This window comes from Zeugodacus cucurbitae, chromosome 2, assembly GCF_028554725.1.
Source record: "Zeugodacus cucurbitae isolate PBARC_wt_2022May chromosome 2, idZeuCucr1.2, whole genome shotgun sequence".
In the NCBI taxonomy this organism is placed as follows: domain Eukaryota; kingdom Metazoa; phylum Arthropoda; class Insecta; order Diptera; family Tephritidae; genus Zeugodacus; species Zeugodacus cucurbitae.
Window position 1 is genome coordinate 72833330 of NC_071667.1, and position 21082 is coordinate 72854411.

Genomic DNA, 21082 nt, shown 5'->3' on the forward strand with positions numbered 1-21082 from the left:
AGAAAATTACAAATCATTAACTCAAATCGTTTGCTTAGTACTTAACAAAAGCGTAAACTACTATAACTGAACTAAACCCAACAATACATAAGCATTAAAGCTGCGCTATTTAATGTAATTTTCGCAATTTCTTTTCAATGTGCCTTACATGCGTTCGTAAATGTATTACCGCCTTAACTGCCAGCTAATTAACATAAATGCCAAACTTTTATACCTTCTATCTATGTGTATATATTCAACTATTCTTGGCTGCTATATGGAGTTAAAGATTATTTACACTCTTTTCTACCAATTTAATTTGCTATAAAATTTAAAGGAAAATATATATTTTAAATGAAATGAAAAATATTTAGTAAAATACTAAATGCATTTTAAATGTACTGCTTGGCAACTCTGTGTAGTAAAAGTTGCCTCTATCAACTAATGCAAACCAATTTCCATACATGAGCCGCTTTTAAAATAGTACAGTTAGTCCCACACCTTAAAGATAAGTAGGCGAACTATTCTGCTGACAAAAACTTATATATGTAGTTAATATAGATAATATGCTTAGGATACCGCATAATACGTGCTTTTCATACACCCAATTATAGAGCCTGAGCTTCGCTTTAAGTAAACTGGTATGAGGTCTCTTAGGGAAAGTGATTGCATTAATTAAGAAAAAATATATATTCAAATATAATAGCCTTTTCGCACAGGAGTTAATTGTTCAATTAACCGGCCTTTGCTCTATTAAAGCGATTTACCATACAAAAGCAAAATCGTATTTTATTACATTAATTTTTAATCGAATACAAATTGAGTTGAGACTGGAATGCAAATCTGCAGTTTGTTGTCTATTATTTAAATTTGGCTGTGCTTATTGATAAAATAGCAATCAGAAAATGTAACTTACCAGCTTCTTATGAACAGCAAAATAAAAATTATAATAGCTGATCGTTAATCGAGTAGCCGGCTGTCCGAAAGGCAAAACCTGGTTTCTCAATTATAATCTTAATATATTAAATTAATTTGGCTGTGCGAAAAGGCTGTAATGAAATTATGAGTCCTTGTCAAATATTTTCCGACATTTCATAAAATTTCTAAAAGTTTCATAATTTCAACCTTTTATTCCAAAGCTTAAAACACGCTACTCGTAGTCCCTGAGCGACTTAACATCGAAGCTTAATATAATATGTAGATAGCATATTTATAAATATTTATAAAGGGTAAAACGAATATTTTTATAAAAACAACTTCCTCAAACAGTATTTACCTAATATTAACAGATCTAGATTACATAAATAGGTCTAGGGTAAAATTTAAGTACCGTATTCTAATTTAAGAATGATGATGAAATTTCATATGAATGCAAAGCGCGGCGAAACACTATGGTTTATATAGATTTTATATGCTATATTATATTATGTCCATGGCGGTGATCTCCGAGATCTTTTTTGTCGTCCTAATCTCAGAAAGGCGTGATTCCTGAAAAAAGTATTAAGATGTGTCTACATTGTCTTCATTCAAAAAATTTCAACGGCTGACATCCGATAAGATTGATTTGATTGAATTAAAATCCTTACAATTAAGGAAAGATAAAGCTTTTTCGCGAAAACTTCGTTTGGAACCTACTCGGTTTGCCCGATCATATAAAAATAATGTTGTTAGGACCTTCTAACAGTTGAACACTTACAAGGTGAAAGCTCGAGAAAGCACATAATATATAGTTTGAACCAAATCATAATAGTAATAAAATACAATAATAGACTTTTGGTAAAAAATAAATATGAATAAATTTAACACTAAATAGCAATAAATTTTTAGGTGAGGAAAAGTAATTTTTGAAAATAAAATATATAAGAAATGATGAATTTTATTACTAAATTTTAAATAGTTGTGTTTAGGTTGTGATAGGGTAACTGGTACGAGCTCTGCGTTTGACAATTTCTCTTATTATAGATATTAACATATTGAAATATAAAATTATAAAGCTACTATCTACTAAATATACAAACACTAACGAGTGTTTTTTGTAATTAAGGCTATGAATAAAGTGTCATTTCTGTTGTATTAAAACATAATTTTCTTCGTTGTGTAATTTAAAGCATTCATTTTGTCAGTTCAGTTCTTGCATTCATTTGAACATGATTTCTTTATGTGTGTACTTATTGTGCTAAACTTTGGTTTTTGGTTTGGTAATTTTGTGTTCTTATTTTCTGTGATTTAATTTCATTTTTGTGATTTCATTTTGATTAGAATGATGAACAAAAATAAAAAAAAAAAATTAAGTATCAACATAAATCTCTCATTATTCTGTCATTACCTTTTCACACGTTCCTCTCTAAACAAAAAAACAACAAAAAAACGCCAAACAAAAAACTGTGTGTATTTCTATGAACGAAACAGTGGCCACATTCAGGAAAGGCGTCCGCGCCGTCCAAATGGTGGGACGTGCAAGTACGTATAAAAATTCAAATAAGCATTTAATACATGTTTTTTCTGTTACTTTTTGTTTTAATTTCAATTTTCATTTAATCGCATATTTTTTTAATTTTATTTAATTATGTGTTTACTGTATTAGTCTCATGCGCAGCTTAATTAATTTACAACAACCAACAAGCTAATATCTTCAATACATACAGACATAACAGACATTTGTGTTGTAATTCAAAGTGCTCATACATACATACATATAGACACTGTTCGCATATTAAAAAAAAAATCAGCAAATTTCAACTAGTCGTCAAAAATATTTTTAGTTCGGTGTTGTTATAGCTTATAAACGTACTAAAAAGTCGGTCACGTGACTACCAAATGCAAGTAGCGCAGCACAGTTCTTTGAGCATAAAAACAACAAAATTAGGTAGAACAAATGTGTGGTTGCAGCTAAATTTCGATGTTGCAAAATGACGCCACGCCCTCCACTTCGAATTTCACTAACGACTTGCCACTTTTCCTTTCAAATGCTTACAAACTGTTTATATGTGTCGCCCTACACTTTCACCCAGCTTTAAAATGAAATCATTCATATGAAAATATAATTTCGGAAATAAAATTCTAAAATTTTTTCCATATTTTTCATCTTTCACATCTTATACGTAAATAAAAAATCATCTATACTATATATGTTTAAGTGTTGTAAAATTCATAAAAATTGAAGTATGTGTGTGTGCGTGTGGGTTTACAAAAATTTTCAAGCAAAAAAATCAGGACTAAAAAATATTGTGCGATTTTTCTACAAAAAAAGTGTATGATCAAAAATTTCTATATTCAAAAAAATTTACTATATAAGTGCCTCCCACACACACGAACACACATACAAATCAACATTTACTACTATCTACCTATGTATTATATAAATATTTGCATAATATTTTCATGTGCGTTAACTGTAGTAACTACAATCGCATATCAATGTCCATTTACTTTAGTAATCGTCTATTTACCAACTCATACATTCATACTATTTATTGCATAAACTATTTAACGTGTATTTTCCTAAACGTTCTCTCATACTCGTAAGCGTTTCGACTTCATTGTTTTACATGTTTTATCATACAATATATTTTAACCGTTATGCTGACTCTTTCTCTAGTCGTAAAATTCTGCAAAGTTTTATCGCTGTGTAACATAAAAAATCATGAGTCACAACAAAGTCAATCCAAGTTTTAAGTTTAAGTACAAATACAACCGATACTGACATACACACATCAATACTCAAAATGTCACAAAATCGACGCTATAAATTTTATAACTTCATCTTTGTATTCATTGTTGTGTCAGTCGTTTATTATCGTATCCTTTTCATGCAGCAGTAGTTGTGCTATATATATATTTTTTTATTTGGTTATTATTATTTGGTGTTTTTTTAGTAATTTGATTCAATTATTATGATTTTCGTTTATTGCGATCACAACTTTTTTAGGACTACATTGGAAAATAGATATTACATAAGTTTAATTACAAATATCTTGAAGTTTCTTAAAAATTGTCCATCTAATTTTCCAACGAAATATCATTTAGGACTCGAAAACGTGTCAGAGATATAAATATAGATACCTAGACTTACAAGGAATACTAATTTCTATTAGACATATGAACTTAATCAAAAATGTATTTTATGCAATAATTCGATTGGTTTTTAAACTGAAAGAGGCTTTTCGATAAATTCAATTATTCTCTAGAAACCCCTAGTTTAAGGTGAAATATCGAGTTATAATAATATTCATCATTTCTTAGCTAAGGAAGTAAAAAAGTACCGACCTTAACTTTAAAATAATGATTTGACTGAAATTTTGTTGGAAAACGAGTACTTGTGACTCTGTCTCTGTATTCAGACTGCTTACACTCGTATTAAGACACCTTGGTGGAACCAAGCTTTAGATCTTTGAGAAGTTCCAAATGTGAATTTATGTATAATTAAATTCGACATACTATTTGACATTGTCTTTGCGAACGCCCACCCTTCGGTCGGTTAATAAGAGATACCTTCCACGGTTCCAATTACTCAAACCTTAGAGAAATTAGGCAGCTGAAGTTAAATCGACCGAGTTGTTCAGGTTATGCTTATCAGGTTACCCCGGGGAGCACAATGGACCTAATGCTGGCCTAAGCACGGCCGCTTGCGGTCTGGCCCACTTCGCCTCCCTTTTCAACCAACCAACCGACCAACCATTTGTCTATGTATTCAATCCAGTTTTTGAATTCAGTCATATTTGTATCAGACCGCCAACGGTTGGCAAGCAGTTGTGGATACTACAGAAAAGGGTGATCTTGAGAAAAGGGTGCAGCTTCCATCTGCCAATTCTTATGTGAAATTTAGTGTTTCTGACATTATTCGTTGGTGAGTTAACCCACTTTGAGTACTTTTCAACCGAACCTTTGTATGGGAGGTGGGCGTGGTTATTATCCGATTTCTTTCATTTTTGGACTGTATTAAGAAGTGACTAAAAAAAAAAGACTGCAGAAAGTTTGGTTTATATAGCTCTATTGGTTTCCGAGATATGTACATAAAACCTATTTGGGGGCAGGGCCACGCCCACATCCCCAAAAAAATTACATCCAAATATGCCCCTTCATAGTGCGATCCTTCATACCAAATTTTATTTCCATAGCTTTATTTATGGCTTAGTTATGGCACTTTATGTGTTTTCGGTTTTCGCCATTTTGTGGGCGTGGCAGTGGTCCGATTTTGCTCATTTTCGAAAGCAACCTTCCCATGGTGCCAAGAAATAAGTGTTCCAAGTTACATTAAGATATCTTAATTTTTACTCAAGTTACAGCTTGCCCAGACGGACGGACGGACGGACGGACAGACAGACATTCGGATTTGAACTCCACTCTTCACCCTGATCACTTTGGTATATATAACCCTATATCTAACTCGTTTAGTTTTGAGTGTTACAAACAACCGTTATGTGAACAAAACTATAATACTCTCTTAGCAACTTTGTTGCGAGAGTATACAAATAGCTCTCAGAAAATTTTTTAGAGATTTTGCACTCATGGAAGCTCAATTACCCATAAGTTCTTAAAATAAAATAATTTCATTTTTCAAGGTCGCAATAAACATTATAGTCTAACAGCCATATTATTTAAGTCGCTATACATAAAACTTGCTCAGTTCTTTCTCTTGATTTTTAATATAATTTAAATTTATTTTTCTTTAATGTCTTTATGGGTATTATTTACGTAATCGACGTTGTGTCTTATTCAATATGTATTTTCACTGACCTAATCAAATTGTATGTGTATTAAACTACAATAATATTATATTTAAACCCGAAAAAATATATAAATACAACAACAAAAAATACAACAATATTGTACGAAATGGCTAGAAGACGATGAGTACTCACTCTACTCAAGTAAGTGCAAATATACATAACTACTATATACCCACATAGTACATAATGTACTTGCATAATTCAATTCGAAACTCCAATTACCAACTGCTCGTACTCGTACAAACAAACAATAATGAATTAATGGATTGGTTCTGCATTTAACATATATATTTTTCTAGTTTTTTTTTTTTGTTTTTTGAATGTGTGTGTTAACAAACACTGAACCACAGAACGCTGAAAAATGCTTTGATATCGTGCTCGATTAGCGAGTGCGACTTGAATAGGCGCTGCATATACTCGTACATACATAAATACATAGACAACATTGTTTATGGAACAAATTTTGGAACGCAAATACTCTATATATTATATGTATATGTATATGTAATGATAATAAACGTTTTGTATTCAGCTCTAAAAATTGTACTTAGATTTTAGACTGGTTTCCTAAGAAATGAATTCGAGAATTGCTTTTATTATTAATTTTGAAATGAATTTATTTTAATTCAACAATTTATTAAATAGGTATTTTTCGTATGTGTGTGTTCGGAACGAGTTTATATATATCTAATTGTTGTAATTTTTGTCTGGATTCTGAGCAACTGCGGTGTTCGCATAGCAATCAAAGATTATAAATATACATATTCTAATGAATATACTCGTACATATGTGTATGTATAAATATATATTTGTACAAATATTAATAAATTTTTTTGCATAATCTGCTTAGGTATTTCAATACGTGCTTTCATTTACAAATTTTGCATAAACTAAATAAAAATGCATCTATGTTATATGTATGTATGTATTCAATCAATATTAATTAAGTAGATATTTATGTAACAGTACTTATGAGCTTACAAATAAAAGTTGAAGTGGGATACAATTTTTGTGATCATTATATTTCATTATTTTATCGTTATAATGCGCATATAGATTTCGAAGTTATAGAATGCAATAAATTGTAGTAAGACAACGAAAAAACAGATTCGGGGTTTTAAATACAACACCAGGACTACATTACCCTTCAGACCTTTGAAGCGCAGTCTACGACGAAAAACGTTAATTAAGCTATTATAAGAAAAATGTCTGAAACTAGTTCATTCAAATCCCAAGAAATCGGAAATATAACAATGTATTAAAGATGGTTCCTCAGACTTTGAAAAGGGCTATTAAACGAATATGACCATGTGTTTCTGACTTTACTCAGATTTTTGATACGGGTTTAAGATACATATACACATGATTTAGGCATATTCTACGGAAAGGCAAGGATCCAGTTGTTTGATACGAATATTGTTTCAGTATCTGTATCGTACGTATTACTTGAGTTCCAGGGTTTAAATACCGCCAATATAATTAAAAAAAAAACCTTTGAAAATCTATACACTTACACATGGTTGTCTAAATAAAATATCTAAATTTTCATAAAAATCTCTTCAAAATTTCATAACTTCGAAGTTACTATGCTTCTAATTTTCTACGCTAGTTGCAAATGTAATTCATTTATAAAATCCTGTCGCTGCGATTTGCCGTTATTAAGGGAAAATATTCAATGCAATGGGAGAAATAATAATCGAAACAACGAGTGTCTATAAATATTTCAACTCTGAAGATATTGAAAATATACTCGTAACAGATGACGCAGGTTATAACTGAATATTCGTAAACAAGAACAACGCGTTTAAAAAAATATTTAGTTATAGTTAGTTTTCGTTAAATACGTAGTCATTTAGATAATATTTACATTTTGAGGTTCATAGAATATAAAGTAATTACATTGTTTATGATATGTGTAGTACAGTTATCTAAGAGTGTTATTGAAGCTAAAGTATAAGAATGTATTGTAGAATTATTAGAATATATTATGTGTCGGTTGTATATATTAAAGCATATGATATATAGTATTTAGTTGGTTTGCACGTGTAGTACAATACATTACACTCATATATGAAATAAATATTATGAATATATTTATTATAAAATTATATAAAAACTAATCTTTCTTGAAATTTATGACCCAAACTTATAAGATTAGTAGGTATTGGAAATATATTATAGAGTTTCATCGTTCTACAGTGCCAAAAATCTATCTTATATAAAATAATATACGAGATTTCCCTTGAAAATGCGTGTTTTATTCCGATTTTCACTGATGTGAAATAATTTCACTCGCATTGAATTCGGTAAAATTGATTTAATGTATGTATACCTTGTGGTATTATAGACCATCTTAGCACATTTAACATAAATAGAAGAATTCGAAGACAGCTTTGATTTTACAAGTGCTAGCAAATGTAGTAATCTCAAACAAATATTCTGAGATCAAGTAATATCGGTCATAGATATATCAACTTATTCGAAACAGACCTGATATATCTTCCACAATTTTTGGTCAGTGGTATGGAAGTACAAAACCAATTTCGATATCGAGCTCCCCAACTGTCATCAAAATTATATACTCAATTAGGTATCCATTACATATTAAATATAAATTTAGTTACATAAATATGTATGATCTTATACAATATATGTACAATTGAATACACAAAAGAACATCGGCTTTAGCTTTGCTCGCACTCACTGGAAGAGGTTCAAAATTGCTTGTGCAACACTATATAACTTTCATATATAATATTTAACTATATTAAGTAGTTCCATGCACTAGTTCTTCTATTTAATATTAACTCTAGCGGCTATAACTTCCACAAATTAGTCGCACATACCTCTAAGTATCGATTAGTGTATATAATACACAATAGTTAGCCATTTTCTTCACTTAAGTAATTGTAGAATGTGCATATGTACCGTTAAGTCGCCGTTTAGTTGTTGTTGCCAATAAGCATTGCATGCTTTAAAAATCCATCCATATAAAACTTTATAAAGTAAAAATTATGTTAGATTGCATGCTGCCTTGTCCATGCTTATTATTAATTCTCACCTTCAAATCCATTCTATAGATCTTCTAGTCTAATACTAATGTGTATTTTCAATTTTATTGTTGCTTAAATTGTTTGAATCACCAAATGAAAAATTACACACAAACCACACTTTATATACACGATTTTAACTAAATATTGAACTGAGCATGTGAAATAGTTTCCTCTCTCCAAAAGCTGAAAATTTGTATTCGAACTCGATAAAAAAATACATGTTTGCTTTCCCTTTTTGTACATTTTTGAGATTCTCTTTTTCGTTACGTTTTGATTACTCTCTCAATTATGATTGCACTGATTATACATAATTTAGGTTATGAGTTAAGTTAATTTCTAACTAAGTTAATTTAATTTAATTTTTTAGTTTTAATAATTTAACTTCAAAAATTAACTTGTATAAGGAATATTCGCTTGTATATATCCATTAATTAGAAAAATGGTGTCTAGACTCCGATTTTTTCGAAAATCATTTTTTTATATCACTTCGAAAATGGCCGACTGATGACTTTGAAAAATGTCTCTACGCATCGTAGTATTCCACCTTTGCTAAGTCAGACTTAAGAACTCTGAGATTTCTCGTAGTAATTTTATTGTATCATCCTTTTATAATAAAATTTTCAATTATCAAGAGAAAAAGTTCTGGAATCTTGCAATCCATTTCCACGTTAAACTTTGAAACTTCTCAGAAAGCCATTGTTTTAAAAATTATACATGAAATGTATAAATCGAGTACTAATTCATTTCAACGCCATCCAATGGATATTATATAAAAAATATTAAAAAATCAGATTAAAGAACGCCTATAACATAGCATAAAAGAGGCACCTTAAAGAAAACGTCTATAATAAAAATATGGAGAGTAGCTTATGAATTGTTCAAACAATATTCATAACTCGAGCTTTAAGCCAGCCTTGACAGCTGGCATGACCGCTTTCCCACTAGAGAGATTTTCATACAAGCGAATATTTAATTATTATTATTTTTTTAATATTAATTTTAACAAAATTTTCAAAATATTTTCTCCTGAAATAATTCAAACTGTTTTTATGTTATCCCATCTAAACTTCCACAACAATGTTACCTCCAGTAACAATAATTTAATGCAAACTGTTAAGTTTATATTTTACTAGTTATCTTAAACAAAATCTTAAAAACAGATAATTTAATTAAAACATTAAAATGAAAACGTAAAGAAATTAAAAACAAAATAAATAGCAAGCAACATGTAGTAACGAAAACAAAACGCTCAAACTATTATTTACTGCTCACTCATTGAAATTATAACCCAAAAGTATTAAAATAAAAAAAAAAAACATGAAGCAAACAAAAGTAAAACTAAAATTGCAAGACATAGTGACAAATTAAAAAAAAAAATCAAAAATTAAACTAAATTTTTTTCGAGTACGCTGATTAGTGAATATCTTACAGATGATTTCCATCCAGCACCCACATTTACGCCGCCAGAGTTGCCCAAGCGGGTGCATGTGCGCGGATCAGTAACGGGTAATGAAAAATTCTACAAACTCTCTACTATTACACTCACACAGTTCGCGCATACCTATACACACACACACTTACATACTCCGATATTTCGAAAATACTTTTTCATTTATTACCATCCTTTATCGGATGATCAGCAGCATTGTCAGCTCATACATTTTGACAAAATTCATTCCGATTCATTCATAAGCTCATTGAAAACAAATACTTTACAAAGAAAATAAAGGAATTTTTTCAACATGCGCTAAATTGTACTTGTCAAGCTTAAAAAGCAAGAAATAAATAATAAAATCAAATTTTGTAGACACTTATTACAAGCACACGCACTCCTTTGTACAAAATGTAATTTCCACACACACTATCCTATGTTGTTCCTGATTTGAGTTAGCCAAATTTTTTTGTTTATATCTAAAAAAAAATTTCATTGTTTTAAAGATTTTTGTTGCTGTATTTAATTTTAAATAAAATCTGTACTATGAGGATGACAGAAATCTCAGAAATACTTTAAACCTTCGAGTGAGCGTAAATAAACGTACAAATTTCGATTTCAATTATTAATTAGAGAAATTTCCATGTGAATTATTTTCTCCCTTTTACATATATTATTTTCCTTCTTCAATTTTGTCTTTTAAGTCTCTATAATATAATATATAGATGTAATTAAGGCAGTAGTCTGCTTTAGAAGCCGAAGAAAAGCGTTCTTTAGCAATTTTGTTTGAAAGGGAAGGAAATGATTGCGGAAAACGGAGAATATAAGAAAAAAAATTGACGTTAAGTTGCAAAACAAGTAGTTTAAACAATACTTTTGTCCAACTTTTGTCCAACTTTTTTAGTTCAAATAGAAGATAATTTAATACTGAAGCTAGATCACTTTGGTTTTTTTCGATCGGACATATATTCTTTTTGCTATCGCCGGCACCGTTTTCTAACACTTGTGAAAATGAAAACTCGAGAAAACTGCTCGACGCTCGACCACAAAAATGCTCTAGCTTCGAAAATATGTCGAATTGGCCTATGGAATTTTAAAGACATATTCTTGGATAGTTTTGGAAGAGATTTAAAACAAAACAAAAAAATCGATTTTTTGAAGCCTGTGAATTTATTGCTCAAAAACAATGACAGAATCTATTTGAAAATGAATCTCAAAACCCTATAGTAATGTAAGGATTACTTGCAAAGTGATACATTGTTACAACTTGAAGTTGGTTGTGTGTACACTAAATTTCGGTTGGAATTTATAATGATGATTGATGATTTTTATCTCCAATGTCTTTAAGAAAATCGTAAGTAAAAATCATGAAAAGCTTCATTGGAGACTTGTGAAACTTTATTGTTTCTTTCAAAACTAATATTATTGAAACTTTATGGTTGTTTAAATTTAATAAAAAAATTAAAAAAAACAGCTTTTTGGGGATATACATTCATTATTATGATCTCCAAAGATCCCTATATGGAATTAAAATTACAAAAAAATCTTAAATACAAGTAAGAAATAAGAATTCAATTATCATTTAAATTTTTCTATTTTAAAAATATTAGATTCGTGAGTTTAAGGTTATAGAAATATGTAAAGGAATATCCAAAGAGAGTTAATTGAGGTTATTTTTATGGTTTCCTTACTTCAATTTGTACTCTAATTTTTTTAATTTCTGTTTTAATTCATACACTATCTATTAAGTAGTGTTAAAAATTAAACAAAAACCGTTAACACATTGTATTACTGTCAAAGTAGGTAAAAGAAATCCTCTACCATTACCTCCCAATTACTTTTCAATAATTTGTGCGTTTGTATTTGTTTGTTTTTCGTATATATCTAGTACCGGTTACTTACGTAAAAAAATGTTAGTAAATAAATTTACCGTTTAACGTGTGTGTCTACAATAAACTGTATAAACAATAATAATAATAACAACAATTAGCCGTCAGAATTTCTCTTTATACGTGTGTATTTGAACTTTGACATTTACTCATTCAACTACTTGTATAACTAAATCAATTACTACTACTATAAGTACTGGTAATCATTATTGTATTTGAAATAAATATTTTTTTAACGTTTTTCACTGATTTGCTTTCTACTATACATATACTATGAATTATGCTTGTTAATTACTATTTCAATTAAAAACAAAAAAAAAAAATTTAAAACTTGTAAGTTCATCTACATATAATTATGTGTGTGTATATAAAAAAGTACTTGTAGTCACTACAAATCAACTATTTCATAACTGTTATATAATTTCTTTTTTGTGTTCTCTTCATATACTCGAATTACTTTGTACTACTTACACACTTTTCTAGTACTCTTTTAAGCTCTCTCTCTCTGTATTCTACATAGAATTGTCATAATTTGTGATTTGTGGAAGTATAATAACAAAATAATTTATAGTTTAATACAATTTCTAATAGCAGCGAATATACTTCCGTTACCGTTAAACGTAATAGTCTTTAAGATTTGAAAAGTGTTAAACTTTTGAAATAGTCAGAGTGTAGCGCAGTTTGTGTACAAAATTAAATATTCTAAATGTATATGTACAACAACAACTGCAATGTGTCAGTGTTCACGCTCAAACGCTAACTTGCAACAACAAAAAAATGAAAATTAGTAGTTCTTAGCACACGAAAAACTTAAGCCAACCGCTAATACTTAGTAATCATCTGGTACTGATTTACTACACACGCTTTTTAATTACTTATAACGCATACAATTTACTTAATTACTTACTTACTTACATATGTATTAGTGTCGCTACAAAAGACAACAACAACACAACCAAGTTGTATTACACGTACGCGTACAAAAAATGTTTGAAAAATTTACCTTTCTTTTCGACCTAATCGCCGCAAATATAACAAATGCATATTTTTTCTAAAATCTGTTTTTCTTTCTGTATATACTTTTTTTAAAACGCTTTGCTGGTGATTAGGTGACATGACACGCGATAGAGAGGATGTGAACCGTAAGTATTAGTATTTACAAAGTGTTGTGTTTTGTTTAAGTGTTGAACAGCAGTGGCTGATGCCATTGAAGTCAGCGACCTTTTATAAAAATTATATTAACATAATATTTTGATATTACTAGCCAATAACTGATCTCTTATCAGATTACTAAGTTGTCGCTGACTTCAAATATATATATTAAAGTTTATGAACAAAGCCCTGAAATATATACAATAATACTCTAAAGAGCACAACAATCACAAATTTAACCAAAAACCTAGGCCGTTAGTACTATATTATATTAATATTGTTGTCTCGATGTCTTTAAAGAACAATTAAGAAATCGTATATAAAAAACCCGAGTATATCCCTTCACAAAACAAAACTTAATTCATCTAACTATAAATTGATAAGCAAAGCTTTTCATATTGATGTATCGTTACTAGTTATAGCCTTAAAGAGGGTGTCTCAGAGAGTTCCATGAAAGTTAAACTTCGTATAAAGTCTTAAAGACTTCAAAGTCATATATTAGGTTGTCAAATATCCTTTTTGACTTTCGCAGCTATGTATAAGGCGCTACAGAGCTCGTATCTGGCAATACTATACACCTTTGAAAGGTCATGACATAACGTACAAAACGACGCTATGCATGATTTTAAAGTTTTCCTTCGTTAAAGGCAAATCCGCCAGAGAAACGTTCCGTGAGATTAATGGTGTTTTGGGGGATGGTACTCTATCACTTCGAACTGCGGAGGAATGGTTTCGACGATTCAGAGCAGATGAAAACGACACCATGGATAAGCCAGCCGGCGGAAGACCTGTGACGACGAATACCGATCAAATCATGGAAAACATCGAGTTAGCCTGGCATGTGGCATTTCGTGACATCGCCCAGGAGATGGGAATTAGTCACCAAACCGTTTGGGTGCCGCATGATTTGACGACTTCTTTGACTATTTGAAAAAAACTATCTGAACCGAATAAACGCCTGGGATATGCTGCTGAAACGAAACGAACTCGTTTCATTTTTGAAGCGTATGGTGACTGGGGACGAAAACTGGATCACATACAACAATATCAAACGGTCGTGGTCGAAGGCCGGTGAATCGTCCCGAACAGTGGCCAAGCCCGGTGTGACGTCCAGGAAGGTTTTGCTGTGTGTTTGATGGGATTGCGTCCAGAATTGACCAACAGGAAGGGTGTAGTGTTCCACCAGGACAACGCCAGACGACACACTTTGTTGATGACGGAAGCTACGAGAGCTCGGATGGGAGGTTTTACCGCATCCATATAGCCCGGACATAGCGCTAAGTGATTACAACCTGTTCCTGTCCATGGCGAACGCCCTTGGTGGTGTAAAGTTGAACTCAAAAGAGGCTTCTGCAAAGTGGATGTCCGAGTTCTTCGCTAATAAGGAGGGGGACTTCTACGAGGGGGATATTATCGAACGAAACGGCGAATATTTGAATCCGATCACTGTAGCACTTTTTATAAAGCATTGAATAAAAACAAAATATAAGGAAGTGAAATATTTGACAACCTAATATTTAGAAATAAATCACCTTTTTATAATTTTATTACATTAAAGTAATGGAATCAAAAAATATTTATTAAGTAATGAATAATATTCTCAGATCACACAGACCCGGTATTATGGTATCGAATTAAGACTTAAGATATATTAATTGAAATCTTCGCATTAGTATTACATACAGAGCGATCTTAAGACCATTGGTATATTAAACATTGGAGTGTGAAATATATGGCAATCTTGAGGCACCCAACTATGTAAATATTAGCTAACCTAAAATTGTGTACACATTTTTGTTAAGTATTTAATTATGTTATATAATTATTTGAAATACTATGTGAATTAAAAACCGTTAAATGTTTATTTACAGTCATAAATCGCAATGGACGCCGTACGAACGGCACCGGCAACGGTAGTACAGGGTTGCATATGAATTCAATAGCGGCGAAACAAGTTAACAAGGTGAAACCAACAATTAACCGACAACAGGTTGAGGGTCAGGTGATATCACCATCACAATACAACAGGTGAGTATGAGGGGATGACAAAATATGAAAAAAAAAATATAAATTTTGTGATACTATATTAAATAAATATATGCTGAAACGCTTAAAATAAATATTATATTAACACTAAAAAGCTTTAGTTGAAAAGCTGTGGTGCTTAAAAGCTTTAATAGTGAAAATTAAACAGATATTGGAAAAATAGCAAAAAAAATATATAGCAATTTCCAAAAAAATAACGCCTAGGCAAATACTGTGAAAAAAATTAGTTTAGCTGCTTTTAAGAACGAATAATTTTTCAAAATGCAGTCTACAAAGCGTTAGTTAGCAGTGCCCAAGCAATAAACAATATTTTTATTAAAACAAATATAGAGTTAGCAAATTCTGATTGGTTAAGTTATGTTATTTTTGCGCTGTGTACTCTCACTCATATTTATATAATTTTATTTATACTTTGCGCAAATTTCTGCAAACAACCATTAAAAACTTCATTTTGGCATAACATTTTTTCCAGTGTAAAAAATCTGAAATCTTTTACATCTAAGTTGTTTCTGTTTTTAATGAATCTCTAACAGCAAGCGTTTGTAAAATATGCAGCTTCTTGATTGTAACTGAAAAAAAATTAAGAAAAAATTTCAAAATACAAAAAAAGTACTGTTATATATTTTTACTACTTACTTGCCACAACACTGAAATTATGTTTCTCTATTAATAAATATATACTTATATACATACATATATGTATTCTGTTTGTAAGCAATGTCAAAATGCAAATATGTACTTAAAATAATGTTAACAATATTATTAGCAAGAACAAAAGCAAAAAACTCTTAATTCAAAAATTTTGTTTCAGGCCGCCAGAAAACGATGCTAACCCATATGCGGGCTATCAACTCGCTTACGAAGTTAAAAAGCTCATGTATGCGTCCATTCTAAACTATTAACAATTTGAATGCTTTCACTATTTAAAATGTCACACAATACATAGTTGTTGTTGTTGTCGTTTTTTCACTACTATTCTACAACGTTTGGTCTCACATACATTTTGTACTTATTCACTTAATTGTTCTATCGATTGTCTCTATCTATCTATCTGTTGTCTTTGTATCTACTATGTATTGTCGCATTTACTTTTATCACATGCAATATTGCATGTTTTTGTTGTAATATAATTTATTGTAAATGTGTGTGTGTGTAAATAATTTACAACTACCGGTATTCGTATGCACTCTCCAGTCATATTTTGCAATTTTTCATATTTTGAATTACTGGTAATTTTACGTAACTGTTTTTGCATCTATTTTTCAAACTTCAATGCAAAAACAAAAACAAGTAGTTTTGTTTCTAAGAAGTCATGAAATAGTTTTGCCATTTTTTGAACATAAAATTCATGTCTCCATCAATGTCTAATATATTGAAATAGTACATCTTCATCACAGAAATAAACAAACATACTCATATACTCACACGGATGCCTCAATATTTACTCAATTACGAGTTTTCCTTATGAATCACTCACTTTCAACACTCGTCTCGCTGTGTCCATTACACTCACATTGTGATTACAATAACAATGTATCATTTATATTATATATATATATATATATATTCATTTGTACATAAGTTTATAATCATTTTGCAATTTCTTCACTTGTTAATTAAGTATATGTTAGTGCTCGTTATTGTATAACGCCTGTCTTCCATATTTTTTCTATTTGTCTATACTATACTATATGTGAGTAATTATATTATAATTAAATGTGGTTATTTATAATAAAATAATTTTATATAAATGTCGAAGTAATTTTTTATATTAAATGTTTACATATTATAATATTATATAATTTTGTCATCGACATTGTGAGATCAATCACCTTGAGACACATTTAAACAACAACATATAATTATCAACAATGATACAACCGTTATGTCATACCGATAGTCAAGTATTCACATTACATTAAAATCAACAGTTCCGTCTTCGACTTGATGAATTTCTACGGACTTTGAAAAATATTGCTTTCACTCGTACTGAGTATCAAATTAGTTAAACATCAAGAAGATAGTGAAGATATATCACGTATTACTCATTGTCATAACATCCGTTGACTATGATCTGTGCCCTCTGGAACAATGCTATATTTTGTACTGTCATCAGAAATACGTTACAATTCTTTCTCTTACTATTATCATTTATAACCTCAAAGATTTGAAATATCTATCAACAATAAGCATCAATGAAGAAACATTCCAATCATAAGTTAACTAACTTATCTCTTTGGTACTAAATTCTCAGTCCATTCTCATAATGTTCGCTTTAGTGAATAATACAAGAGAGTTGGGAGTGAGAAATATATAGAAACCTCTTCCGAAACGTATTATCTAGTTCTGAGATCTGCAAGTTGTAAATTCTTTACCAGACGTATAGAAGAGAGCATTAAAAAGAAATTCAGCGTTATTGTTAGTGGCTGACATCTTCAAAACCATTTTCATTAAGTATCCCAATAACTTAACAAAAAAAATCAATTTATTTATCAACAACATCTCTTCATTTATCTTACAAACTATCACATAACAAATGTAATAAACACTCTATATTATCCTCACAATTGAAAATATGTGGTTTCTCAGAAAATTTATTTTGATTTCGTTTTTTATTTAGCCTTTATTAAAACTATTCAATTGGCTTCATTTTCATACGCTTCATATATTGTTTTAATTCATTAGAATATTATTACAGATTCTAGAAAAGGAGCCATATTAATACTTAAATCTACATTCTATTAAAATAATTTAGATATTATGCTTTAATGGAGAATATATAAAATTTACCGGGTAGAGATAAACAGCAATAATTCAGGTCCAGTTCAGTCTGTCCATCTAACTGTTATTAAGTATGTTAAAATATGATTAGGCGAGTAGTCTTATAACTACGAGGAATGGTTTCGCGCACCAAGTGGTATCAAAAGTTTAATAAATTTTTGTAATAATAAAAGGTTGATGATGATAACGTTCTGAAAAGTATGAACATTTTCAACTTTGCTCATCGTCTGTGAACTATTCCACATTCTTGATTTTTTTAAATCTTACTAGTCTCTTACTAGTAAATACTAATAAATATAAGATCAGATTTGTATACTCTAAACGTAAGGTTTCTTGTTCTGAGATGAGATATCATAGATGATCAAAAAACTAATACTATAGACCACCCAAACTAAATAACTATTTTATAAGAAAGTGGATGGGAAGAAACTATACCATCTTCAGAAGGAAGAAATGGTAATGTAATACTGAAAGTTTCTAGAAAGCACTACTTTATCGGTTTTAAGAATTGTTAAAATCAAAGAATTTGGTTTATTTGGATTGCGGAGAATTCGGGTTATACCTCTATAAAAAATCCAACGTCGATTCCCAATATTAAAAACTTTTTATTTCAAGAAATTTTGGAATTTTTTATAAATTTACACAAATAAACAAACAAAAATATTTTTGAAAACACATAAAGACATGAATCAAGTCAATGAACATTTTTGAAAAACATAATTTATAATTCATTAAAAAATACATACTTATATAGATAACGTAGTAGATATAATAGCAATAGTTCTTAAGATATGCGAATGAAATTTACTCACAACTATTTATTATAGCACAGATACTCATTTGACATACATAAAAATATAAAGAATTCAATGTAAATGCATACGTTTGCTCAATCATTTCGTTCGTTTTCTGCATAAGTACTCGTATACTTAATAATTAATTACTTACTTACTGCCATTTGTTCATGTATAAGCATTCGTTAATATATGTATGCATTACCCACATACATACGTGTAGTAGTAAAGCACAGTGGGCTGATTTAAAAATAATTTACCACTATTTAACTACAACTATCTAACACTCTCTCTTTGTTCCTCTCATTGACGACGCTTAGGCCAACAAGTCGCAGCTCCGGCACGGGCACACAGAATCAAAATGGCGGCGTTACACTACCGGCCGGCATTGCGGACGATCAATCGAAGGATTTCGATTTTGAGAAGACCGAAATGAAATACGATTCGACGGGCATGTTCCACTGGAGTCCGGCTAAGAATTTAGAAGACTGCATATTGGTGGGCATCTAACATGGCATTACAGACTCGAGATAAATTATAATTTCAAAACTATTTCTCATTTCATTTATTTATTTATTTTTAATAATGCTTGTTTAGGATCGCAATCAAGCGGCAATGACTGTTCTAAATGGTCACGTTGTCGTATGCCTTTTTGCCGATCCAGATTCGCCGCTAATCGGACTGCGCAATCTGGTGATGCCATTGCGCGCCTCAAATTTTCACTATCACGAACTGAAGCATGTGGTGATAGTCGGTTCGGTGGACTATATACGACGCGAATGGAAGATGTTGCAGAATTTGCCAAAGATATCGGTGTTGAACGGATCGCCGCTGAGTCGCGCCGATTTGCGTGCCGTTAACGTGAATCTGTGCGATATGTGTTGTATACTGTCGGCGAAAGTTCCTAGCAACGACGATCCGACGCTGGCCGACAAGGAGGCCATTCTAGCGTCACTCAACATCAAGGCAATGACCTTTGACGATACGATCGGTGTACTGAGTCAACGTGGGCCCGAATTCGATAATCTGAGCGCGACCGCTGGCAGCCCAATTGTGCTGCAACGGCGCGGCTCCGTTTACGGCGCGAATGTGCCCATGATAACAGGTAAACTGCATCGCACTAAGTTGGCTGTGTTTGCGATTAAACGACCAAATCACACAAGCGACACATTCATCCAACCGCTGGCGTTGGCACAAAGTTGGCTCTCCCAACGTTCTTTATTGGTTTGTCTTCAAATTTTGTTTTGGCACATTTTCTTTATTTATGTGTATTTGTATTTAGAATGTTGTTATAAATTTTCTTTATAAATAAAAAAATAATCACAGCACATTGCAAGTGAATTTTGTAGAAGCCAATTTTGTGCCAATACTACGCCCGAGTCATGAATGTATTAGTCGTTGTCCACACTCTCTCTCTCGTCTTACTCTAAAAATGCGCTCGCCGCTAGTTAAAGGTCAAAGCGTTAAACTTTGTTTTGGTTGTTGTTTCAAGAACTGGTCAACGATAGTAACGTGCAGTTTCTCGATCAAGACGATGACGATGATCCGGATACGGAGCTATATCTGACGCAGCCGTTCGCCTGCGGTACCGCCTTCGCCGTTAGTGTTCTCGACTCGCTGATGTCGACGGTAATTGAGCGTAACCTTACAATAGCCTCCCTCTATATCAAATATTTCAAACTAACTGTCTCGCTCATCGTGCTCCTCTCGGGCACGTGGCTACTACTAACACTGTCTAATTTATTATATTAGATTTATTTAACTCATCAACTTTCTTTGTTTATCGTCTATAGACGTACTTTAATCAAAACGCTTTAACGTTAATCCGCTCACTTATCACCGGCGGCGCTACACCCGAGCTGGAACTCATACTCGCCGAAGGTGCTGGTCTACGTGGCGGTTACAGCACTGTGGACAGTCTTAGTAATCGTGACAGGTGGGTTCTTTTTCGAAATGTAAACGATTTCCGTTATTAATATTTAACGTTCCCACGCACAGATGTCGTGTTGGCCAAATTTCGTTGTATGACGGTCCCTTGGCACAATTCGGCGAATGTGGTAAATATGGAGATCTATTTGTGGCAGCGCTCAAATCGTACGGCATGCTTTGCATTGGCCTCTACCGATTTCGGGATACGAGTTCGAGTTGTGATGCGAGTAGCAAACGTTATGTTATAACGAACCCACCCGATGATTTTTCACTACTGCCAACAGATCAGGTAAGTCAA

The 21082-nt window shown here is 31.3% G+C and overlaps 1 protein-coding gene across 36 annotated transcripts in view; it reads left to right on the top strand.

Moving 5' to 3' along the window:
* LOC105209134 (calcium-activated potassium channel slowpoke) overlaps positions 1 to 21082 on the top strand; it is a 123395-nt gene that overhangs the window by 93808 nt on the left and 8505 nt on the right. For 11 of the 36 annotated variants that reach the window (XM_054225672.1, XM_054225665.1, XM_054225663.1 and 8 more), the window contains 11 exons: positions 2389 to 2439; positions 5823 to 5849; positions 10193 to 10267; positions 13192 to 13224; positions 15106 to 15262; positions 16092 to 16157; positions 19176 to 19353; positions 19453 to 19960; positions 20348 to 20484; positions 20649 to 20791; positions 20854 to 21073. In XM_054225672.1, coding sequence (XP_054081647.1) covers positions 2389 to 2439; positions 5823 to 5849; positions 10193 to 10267; positions 13192 to 13224; positions 15106 to 15262; positions 16092 to 16157; positions 19176 to 19353; positions 19453 to 19960; positions 20348 to 20484; positions 20649 to 20791; positions 20854 to 21073 — 1595 coding nt within the window. The remainder of the gene's footprint in view (positions 1 to 2388; positions 2440 to 5822; positions 5850 to 10192; positions 10268 to 13191; positions 13225 to 15105; positions 15263 to 16091; positions 16158 to 19175; positions 19354 to 19452; positions 19961 to 20347; positions 20485 to 20648; positions 20792 to 20853; positions 21074 to 21082) is intronic. The other 25 variants (XM_054225689.1, XM_054225686.1, XM_054225677.1 and 22 more) reach the window with 9 other exon arrangements.